This window comes from Sinocyclocheilus anshuiensis, unplaced genomic scaffold, assembly GCF_001515605.1.
Source record: "Sinocyclocheilus anshuiensis isolate Anshui unplaced genomic scaffold, SAMN03320099.WGS_v1.1 scaffold881, whole genome shotgun sequence".
Taxonomy (NCBI): Eukaryota; Metazoa; Chordata; class Actinopteri; order Cypriniformes; family Cyprinidae; genus Sinocyclocheilus; species Sinocyclocheilus anshuiensis.
Window position 1 is genome coordinate 841,482 of NW_015558695.1, and position 10,844 is coordinate 852,325.

Here is a 10,844-nt window from a genome sequence, read left to right on the forward strand (position 1 = left end):
ATGGGTTTGGTTACCAACTACCACACAGAAAGGCTTTTGCTTGTTCTTCTTATCTTCTTTTGCTTTTTTCCTGCGTTTTCTGATCTCATGGCCCTGCCTGCCTACCTTTGACTTTCACATTGTGTCAGCAAATCCATTTGAAAGTGAGCATCTGTATGCTGCACTCCCTGTGGAGAGCAGAGCACTTGAAGTGAGGACTGTGACGTGTGCAGTCTCCTACACTATAAAAAAGCTGTGTTTTTTATCATTATGATATGTTTTATGTTGATGATTGTTTTTCTATACAGTAACTGCACTGTTACGAAGTAGCTTCACTTCACTGTCCTTTTCAAACAACCAAACTTCAAATGAATTAATTAACTGGCAAGTATGAGGGCATTGAGATGTTTTATTATATCTGAATCAACATGAATTTACATATATCTGATTTAAACTTCAGAAGCAAAACCGCTGTTAGAGTTGAAAGCGTTGATTCATTTGAGTGAATCAATTCAGTCTCTCTGTTTCAGTAACAGAATTAAAACTCTTTAATGTTTGTTTGTTTGTGCCAACAATCAAAAATGATCTTCATCTCCATAATCTCGGTTTGGCGTTAAAAAAATTATAGGTAAATATTGCTTAGCAGATTTTTAATTCTTCAAATAATAGATTAGAATGAATAGAATAAATATCTTGGTCACACTTTATTTTAAGGTCCAATTCTCGCTATTAACAAACCATTAACTACCACTTTTCAATAAGCTCCTAATTTGCTGCTTATTAATAGTTAGTAGTTAAGTTTAGAATTAGGGATGTAGAATATGGTCATGCAGAACATGTGCTTTATAAGTACTAATATACAGACAATATGTTAATAATAGGCATGCTAATAAATAACTAGTTAATAGTGAGAATTGGTCCTTAAACTAAAGTATTACCAAAACCTTTTTCTTTTTTTTTACTTAATTCTTATTTACATTAAACATTACGTCTGTCTGATCTAAATGATGGTTCACAAATACATACATATACACATGATGTATTGTCAAAATCATATAATAAATATTGTCAAAAGGCTTGTAAATCATTTGTGGTCCAGCTTAAAATATTGTAGTAATGTGACTGAATTTATACTGTAATAAAATGAGAGCAGCCACGGGTAATCATAAATGCTCTTCTCACACAAAACTCTAATGCTTAAAATAAAACCAAGTTGTTACTACTGTAGTTCAAAAGCATTACTTTCCAACACTTACTGTAGGTGATGCTTTCAAACCAGCTTGGGCAGTTTTAAGCAGGATGGTTAATCACTACCATAAGAAAGGAACTCACAGAAGAGCATTTTAGGGAATGAAACAACACAGACATGGCATGCAAATTAACAACACCATCAGCAGGCACAATTCATTCTTTGTGAATTCCCCACTGTGTGTTTTAAGGTCTTTGAGGTCTCGTGGAGAGTCTTTATTCTTTGACTGTGACTCTCATGTCGTCATTTTATACAATCGAAAAGCACAAATGCTGTTATTAAAATGCATTATGCAAACATCTCCTGTGTACTTTCTTCCACCACATCATTCTGGCAGTAGCAACTCAAACTTCCCTCTTTCCCTCTCTTAGCACTGGCAGCGCTGGGCTTTAACTTGTCTTATCCCTTTCTCTTTAAACTGCATTCTAATCTGTGGCAGTCTTTGTGGCAGTGGGCTTGCGCTGCGTCTGATGTTTGATTTAATTAAGATTGCCAGCACATTGCTCCATGAGAGCCTCTGAAATAGAGGCCTGGAGAGAACGCGGAGAGCATGCGGGCAGGCTGGAAGCGGAGCGGGAAAACGCAGACTAATGCTTTCGGATCTCTGCTAATTAAGACCTCACTTAATCTGGATCTGCACCAAATGAGTTGCTCAGAATGAGAGCCAAGACAGAGAATGTGAAAGAGATGGAGAGAAAGTGAAATGCTGGTGCAAAAGAGACTCAAAAAGAGTAAACGCTCTATAAACAGCGAGGGTCAAGCTTGTGCAAAGAGAAATCCTGAGTATGATATGCACTATGTTTCCTTGAAGTGAAAGAGCATTTCTTGAAATATTTATACTACTGGTTGACATGACCAATATATTTGCCAATATTTGGTGTGTTTTTAATTATCGCCATCAGCCGATGAGTTTTTCTGTTTTAAAGGGATAGTTCACCTAAAAATTTAAATTCTGTCATTAATTTCTCACCCTCATGTCGTCCAAACCAGTAAGACCTTCGTTCATCTCCAGAACACAAATTAGGATACTTTTGATGAAATCCAAGAGCTTTCTGACCCTGCGTAGACAGCAACGCAACTGACACGTTCAAGGCCCAGAAAGGTAGTAAGGACATCGTTAAAACAGTCCATGTGACGTCAGTGGTTCAAATTTAATTTTATGAAGTTACGAGAATACTTTTTGTGTGCAAAGAAAACAAAAAGAATGACTTTATTTAACTATTTCTTCTCTTCCAGGTCAGTCTCCGCCTCCATTCACGAGAGTACAACTATCCCTTTAATTCCACAAAGCTCAACAAATCAGCTGTTGAATCCTTTGAAGTGTGAATTTGCATTTACACAACATCGTTTTCAACTAAAATGGAAAACTTTTTATGCATTGTGGCCGTTCATTTTCATGACAACAGCGTTTTGGGAGCATGCAAACACAAATTTTTGAAAACGGGTTTTAAAGTGCAAGTTTTGAAAACAATACCATTATCATTTCCGTGTAAACTACAAAACCGCAGATTTGTGAAAATGGTGATGTCATGTGCATGTGTATAACATGTTCGCGGAGGGTTTCCTTACAAAGTGGCATCACCAACTACTGGCCTGGCATGCATAATGCAGCATTTTGAGTAATTTTCAGGGATCCCCGTAAACGGGAATTGTTTTGACAATGTTGTAATCTGTACATGAAAAACGCACAGCAAAAACATTTCCATTTTTAGCACATTTTTAGACGTGTAAGCATACCCTTACTTTAAATCCTTGATTTCAAACTTTGTTGCTCTATATCTAGTTGGCTGATATGTCATATTCACTGTGTATTTAAAATTAGCATTAACTGCATGGTCTTTATTTGAGAAAATATTATTCCATTTGCACACAAACTTATGAGACTACTGAGTGCACTGCCGGTTGCAGTATTTCCTTTCATTTTCTTCTTTATTTGTCAGAAATACTATAATAGGGTTACGGAATCAATAAGTTGTTATCAAAAGTATAAATCTCGTTTATTTTATTTACTTTTTCAAGTTACTACTGACTCATTTTAAAATTATGTATTTCTAATTTACTATTTAGTAAAACAAATTTCATTGCAACGTGTTATTTACTAAATTAAATTATGATTTACTCAATTAAAAGTGCAATATCATATATATCAGCTTTATATCGACCATCAGCCACCCTGCTGTCTTAGATATCAACATCAGCCATTAAAAAATCCATATCTGTCGATCACTAATTTATACCAGGATCAACTTTTTCACAATCCAGGCCTGACAAAAGCAACGGGCTGCCTTCTTTTCATGCGGTGATCATCTGAATATCCTTAGCTGACCTTGGATAAGCCAGCCTGGAGGGTTTGAAGTGTTTAATGGGGTGAAGCTGCAAGTATAGCTCCCTAAAACACATGTGTGTGTGTGAGGAGTGAGACAGGAGAGGAATCAAACACCAGAACAAAGCCAATCTGCGGGGACCCACCAGATAAACAAACATGCAGTGAGATGTATTTAAGAGCTGATCCTCGATTAGAGGGGAATTTCTCTGGGTTTGGGCTATATTCCGAGCTCAGAGCTCTCCTTCAAGACAGCACACCAAATATGCTTACTATTTGCTACATCTTATTATATGTAAGTGCGAACTCATGAACTAATGCCATTTTAAATACATTTCATCCTTGCATCTAAGTCAGGTTGTCTGGTTTGCAAGTTTCACCTCTACACTGTACACTATACACTCTAAAAAATGCTGGGTTAAAAACAACCCAGTGCTGGGTAAATATTGGACAGAACACATGCTGGGTTATTTTGACCCAGCTGGCTGGGTGAAATGTTTTTACCAAACATGCTGGGTTGTTTTACTTAAGTCATCTATTGTTTAAAAAGTATTATATTGCCGTCTTAAAATGGACTGTAAATTAAAAAAAAAAAATGATCCTCGTGATAACATCAGCTCAGTGCGGAAGCCTCCTGAGATAGCTCCATATCTCTCAATCACACACATTCACACACACCTCTTCTTCACCTTTTCACTCTACCATGTGCTCTAGGGTACTCACAAACACAATATAAAGCGCCTGTCTGTCTCCCTGTCAGCAAGTCAAACACACACGCTCATACTCAAGCACTTTAGACATAAAAATGTAACATTTAAATGTAGCATTTTAATTTAAGTGTATTTAACCGTTTTTACCAAAATAGTGCCAATTCTCATGCCGGTGAAGGGCTGTTGTTCGCGGGGGAAACTGCGTTTCACCTGGAGCTGAAAGATGTGGTTCCCTTTCAGTCAGTCACGTTCGACGTTACACCATCCAGGCTGCTGAAACCTCGGCGGGCTGCAGCTTTCATTATGCGGTCTCACCGCGACCTCCCCTGGGCGCTTCAGCGCTCTCTAAAAGAGTAAATTTCCTTCAAAAAAGGAGGACGCTCGTGCGTTTCTGGATGTGGTCGTTTCCTGGCTTCATCTGACGGTCACGATCGCTGTATCTCGTGCTTGGGCTTTCAGCACGCTGAAGCAGCACTCATGGATGAGTCATGTTCTCAGTGCGGGAACATGACCATCGCGATGTTGCGGTCTAGATACCTCCTCGTTAAACGGGGGGATATCCCCCTTGCCATGCCCCGTTCTAGCTCCTCCGGTTCTCGGAGGGCTACTTCGGTTCATGGTCAGGGAGACCTGAGGATCACGGTGAGAGCTTCCCCGTCGAGTACGTCTCCGCGGGCCTCTCATTCCTCTGGCGCATCGCACCGCCTGGGGTTCCCGGACGAGTTTGCTGGTTCCTCGGACAGGGCGGGGCCCAGCATCTCGTGCGGAGCACAGGCGGATGACAGGATGTCGATCACTGCATCGGAGGGCGAGCTAGGCTCTGGAGATGAGGATTCGGCTTTCTCTGCCTCCGTCAGGAAGAGTGGCGTTGCCCGAGTCAGATCCAGAGCTGACTGCTATGCTTTCCCGGGCCGCCGAGAGCGTCGGGCTGCACTGGGGGCCTCCTCCTTCTCCCGAACGCTCGAGGCTGGACGATTGGTTCCGGGGGGCGCAAGCCGGTCATCGGCCGCCGCCTCTGGTTCCATTTTTCCCGAAAGTGCATGAGGAGGTCGCTAAGTATTGGAAGGCACCTTTTTCTGCCCCAAACAGGTTTGGTGCCTCCTCTGTCCTCACCACCCTCGACGGTGGGGCGGCCCGAGGGTACGTGGAGACACGACTGACGTAACGTCGAACGTGACTGACTGAAAGGGAACGTCTGGGTTACTTGTGTAACCCTTGTTCCCTGAAGGAGGGAACGGAGACGTTACGTCCCGTCGCCACAGTTGCTGTACCACCGCTGTACGGCCGGGGCGCGTAGTCTCGGCTCCTCAGCGAAAAACTGATGTGCGTTTGCACGCGCTCTCTTTTTATACCCGCGCTGCGGGGCGGGGTGCGCGTGGCGAAACACGCACGCCAACTGTCATTGGCTTGTTTAGTTAACACTCGAAGGTGATTGGGCTCTCGGGCGAGATCCCAATTCGTCAGTCACGACTGACGTAACGTCTCTGTTCCCTCCTTCAGGGAACGAGGGTTACACAAGTAACCGAGACGTTTCTAGTCCCCAGCATGGGATCCTGGTGTGCTGGTGCTTGAGCTTCTTGACGAGCCTAACTAGCAAAACTTTCTTCCTCATCCAGCATCACCAGAAAAACCACACGGTGATAAGCACCGATAGCCCAGTGGGCAGGGTGCCGACATACAGTGCTGTTGCGCTACGGGTGTCCCGAGTTCGAATCCTGGCTCGAGGACTTTTCCCGATCCCGCCCCCCTCTCTCTCTCCCACTTCGCTTCCTAAATCTAGATCTAAAAATGTCCTATAAGAATAAAGGCAAAAACACCAAAAACTTTTAAAAAAGAGAAAAAAAGACATTTTGTCCATTTTAGATGGTTTATAGTGGGCATCTTCTATGGCTAGTTTTCTCTTTCAAGTCAGCTACTGTCAAGGTGGAGCAACAGCGTATATTGTTGAGCAAGTTAGTTAAATTGTGGACAATTAAACAGCTACATGAACAATAGCAAATCCTGTTTAACAGCACAGACATTTGAAAGGTAACTCCAAAAGCCTTTGAATACTAAGGTTTGTTACCAGAACAGTGCCACTTTGGCCAAGCTGCTTTTGTATATTTTTGTAAAGTTGGTATCTGACTTTCCTCGACTTTACTCATGCTGTCTCCCTGTTCTTCTTGCTCTATCTCTGTAGGTCTCTCTGCATCTGCCTCATTGGTTTCTCTCGCCTGGATGATCGCATCCTACCAGAAGGTTCTGCGCGACTCTCGTGACGACAAGCTCCCCATGTCCTACAAGGCCGTGATTGTTCAGATGCTCTGGCACCTCTTCACCATTGGTGCTCGAACCATCGCCTTCGCCCTCTTCGCTTCAGTCTTCCAGCTTTACTTCGGGATCTTCATCGTGGCCCACTGGTGTGCCATGACCTTCTGGATCATCCAGGGCGAGACCGACTTCTGCATGTCCAAGTGGGAGGAGATCATCTACAACATGGTGGTGGGCATCATCTACATCTTTTGCTGGTTCAACGTCAAGGAAGGCCGTGCCCGCTTTCGGCTGGGTGTGTACTACTGCGTGACCTTGGTTGAGAACGTCGCACTCACCGCCGCTTGGTATATTCACAGGGGACCTCACACCTCGGACTTCTATGCCCTGATTATTGTGTGTGTGGTGGTGTGTAGCTATGCTTTGGGAACATTCTTTATGTTTGTCTATTATTGCCTGCTCCACCCAGACGGACCTATCCTAGGTGCTCAGTGGAGCTGTGTGGAGGAGGGAATGGGGGTAATCGGTCTGGGAGGTGTTGGGGATTTGGGAACCCCCTTGCCCCAACCAGACGTGGTTACTAGCCCTCCAAGAACACTCCAAAGGACTACTGGTGGGGATCAGGAGATAGGGGCTGGGGATAGAGACAGTTGCCTGCCGGTGTTTCAGGTAAGGCCTCCTAGTGTTCCCCCTGCTTCCTCCCCACGTCCCCTAAGAACTGAAGGTCCCGTTATCCGCATCGACCTGCCAAGAAAAAGGTACCCAGCCTGGGATGCCCACTTTATTGACCGAAGGCTGAGGAAGACCATCCTGGTGCTGGAGAATACATCTCCCGTGACGCCTCGCATCCAGTACCAGAGCTTCAGCAACCCCAAAGAAGTGACAGAGTACGAGACTACGGTGTAGTGTTGTTTATACCTCCACCTTCCACATGACATCTCTATGCAGAGGTGGAGCTCAGCCGCCATGAGGTTACGGTCCGATCCTTGACGGTCGGCATGGTGCTACACGGTGGGACCGCGGCACGTTTGGCATTCTGATGCTTGGGAGCGCATGACTGGTCCGAAAGTGCACATCAGGCTGGACGCGAGTAACGTGGTGTTTACATAACATGCATGGGAAGTGAAACTAGGAAAGGGACTTACCTTTCTGCCTATGCACTGAACATATAACAAAATTATAGTGATGAGAAGAAGTGGACATTTGTAAAATATAGATGAACTGACCAATCAGTATTCCTCAGGACAAGCCTGGCTGCTGTATTGGTCTAAGTTTAATGTTCAGTGACCTGAAAACAGTACAAATTGTGTATTATTTGCTTCTGTGAATGGTGAGGTTAGCGAGTTCAATCATCCATTTCTTCAAAAGAGTTCTTCTGTAATTATTGACTTATTTATTTATTAGATTTATTTTTTATGACTCTGTGGCCATGTCTTTGATATAATTCTTCTAATTGAATATTCATAAATAAATATTATCTTTTGTTATATGTATCTACAATAGAATGGTGCCAGTGTGTTGGTATGAATGTTTTTTGGGTTGTCTGGTCATGCTGCATTGTTTATCTGTAAAGATAAAGAAAAAATGTCATATAGTAAGACAAAAAGCTGTGATCTAATGTAGTTGGATGAAAATAATACTGTAAAAAAAAGATTCAGATGACAGCTGTCGGAAAAGTAAAAAAAAAATTGAATATGCGTGTTTCAGTGTTTCATGAAAATGGTTTTGGGAGCATCTGGGAACATAAAACTTGCAAACGTCTGAGTGTTTGTGTTGTATTTCACAGGAAAAAAAAAACGCAAATGATTGACAGTGAATTCTAATCCTGTATGTGAACTCCCTTTACAGTAACTAGAGCAGTGAGTCTTGGTTTGCTCTGTCCGCAAGCCTCAGAACCCTTTTATATCTGTATGTGTTCATCTTACTCATTATTTTGTTATTTGGAAGGGGGCGGCCATTGCTGTGGTTATGAAGAGTTTAGATTCTGAATTTTTGGGGGCTTTGTGGTTTGGCAAGAGTGAATGCTCTTCTTGGCCATGAAAAGCTGCCGACTATTGGGGACAACAATGTTTGTGTGTGTGCTTGAGAGAAAGAAAGACTTTTTTGTCACCTCATAAAATCTTAAGGCCTCTTTTTAGTTTTAACTGCTTACCCTACTCAGCTCTTTTCCAAGCTTTTTTGGGTAACGACAATTGTAAAGAAATCACCGCAATTACAAAACCATCACAAGACATCAGCTGAAGTGTTTCTCTCTGTCTTTCTCACTCCCTCTGTGAGGTCTTTCGAGGTCTTGCTTGCTGCATTGAAATTCTATTGCCTGGTTAAAAACCAAGCAGAAAAACCCAGAGTCATGGTGGGTAATTGCCAATGACAAGAACCCTGCTGTCCAGTCTGAAGACGCTGATGGAGAGCAAATGACACTTGGGGGCTGTAATCATGCTGCCCTATAATGGGACATTCACACATACAGGGATTTTATTGTTGGAGGTCGTGGAGTAAATGTGTTGTTATTCATGGTGCCTGTTCTTTGCTCTTTGGTGGTCTCCACACCTTGCTCAAATCAGGGACCGGTTGCATAAACTGCTTAGACGAGTCTTAAAAATGTCTTCAAGATTGGTCATAGCTTTTTAAGGTCAGTTACAAAAAAGTAGCTCTGTCTAATTTTGAATCCTAAAACACTGATTATCCCTTGGCTAACTGCTAGTTGTTTAAACTAGTTCTTAGGGGCTATGTTTATGCAACAAATGAGATGTATTACTGGTAAAATAAGACGTCTAAGATTACAATTTCACACGAGTAGCAGAATCCATTGAAATATTCATAAAACGGCTGAAAACCTCCTCCAGGAGCGCTTTACTAACTAGCCTTTAAAAAATTCTGCAACTCTGATACTTATGGAAAGTTGGTATAGTGGCACTACTTGTGTAATGTTCGCATTTTGGATTGATTCCTTCAGCTTGTATTATTCTAAATCTGGATAAAAGCGCCTGATTAAGGAATAAATTTAAATGTAAATGTAATTTGACAAGGAATCAGTTTTCCTACAACTAAAATTAATTCAGAAGCAGAAAGCATTTGTATAGAAATTGCCACAGTGCATTATCCATCATACAGGAGCATCGTGAACAGGATAAACAATTATCAGTGCATGAATTAAACTCACTCTGAATGCTAACAACTTTTGCCCTGGATTTCCAAGCATCAATCTTCAACTATAGCCTGTATATGGGCATAAACAAATCTGATAAATGAGTAAAATCACTCCTAGCAACAATAACTACGTTTAACCTACACTCAAAAACGTCACAGGAGATGGATCACGTGCAATGCTGCTTATTTTAATAAAGTTACACTTTTTTCCAACCTATCAAATGGCAGTCACAGTACTGCCATTTGATATACTTCATTTGTACACTCTGAGGATCGTTTTACATTTGAATCAGTCGAGATTCATTCAGAATTAATTAACTGAACTAAAGACTCACTCCAATTAGTGATTTGCTGACTTGAAAATTGATTTCGATTTATGAACAGGTTGATCAATATTAATCAGCTTAAGAGAAACTGGACATTGCTACCAGTGTCGGAGTTCATTCAGTTCAAACGAGAAACTATATGGTTTTATGAAATGGAGTAAAAAATAAGAAATTATGCTTTGTAATGAAAGAAAGAAAAAAAACTACATGAGAACGTACAAAGTAAATATACTACATTACTGTCACTAATGAATACGTCTTTCTCTCACATATTACATGAAATCATTCTACATCATTCCATGTTTAGAATATAGGCTATAGTATGTTACATGCAACAAACATAAACATCTGGTGACAGACAGAGCATGAGACACTGGGAGATGAATGTTGTATTCTTTGACAGGTTGCTGTGGTAACTGCAGGATCATTAAGCAGGGCTGCAGGTATATATGATGTGTGTCTGAGTGTGTTTGTGGTCTGAGAGCTTTTCAATGTGGCCCCTCTCCTGAAAACTGACCCACCATTAGCTCTCCTCCTCCTCCACTCGTGCCCTTAAGGGGGTCAACAGCATCCTCTACTGTAACAGTGCACACACACACACAGAACACACACACTGGGGTTCTCCAGGTCAACAGTACACTCTACAAGAGAAAACTCTTCAGGTACATGTACGGCACATGTAATGCAGTTTGCATGAAATAGCATATAGATGAATGGAGCCAAACCTAAATGTGAGTTTCAGTGAACTGTGGAGATCTACTCCTAAAGGACATTTTAGAGGGCTTTTTGACCAGAGCATGAAGATCAGGTTCAACCTTGAGCATCAAATCCCAATGCTAATGCTCTTTTTTTTTCCA

General features: G+C 41.9%; 1 protein-coding gene across 1 annotated transcript in view; it reads left to right on the forward strand.

The window, feature by feature from the left end:
- LOC107681407 (XK-related protein 7-like) overlaps positions 1-7,935 on the forward strand; it is a 95,610-nt gene extending 87,675 nt beyond the window's left edge. The window contains exon 3 of the mRNA XM_016477705.1: positions 6,441-7,935. Within this exon, the coding sequence (XP_016333191.1) occupies positions 6,441-7,417 (977 nt within the window). The 3' untranslated portion in view covers positions 7,418-7,935. The remainder of the gene's footprint in view (positions 1-6,440) is intronic.
- Positions 7,936-10,844: the final 2,909 nt, after the last annotated feature.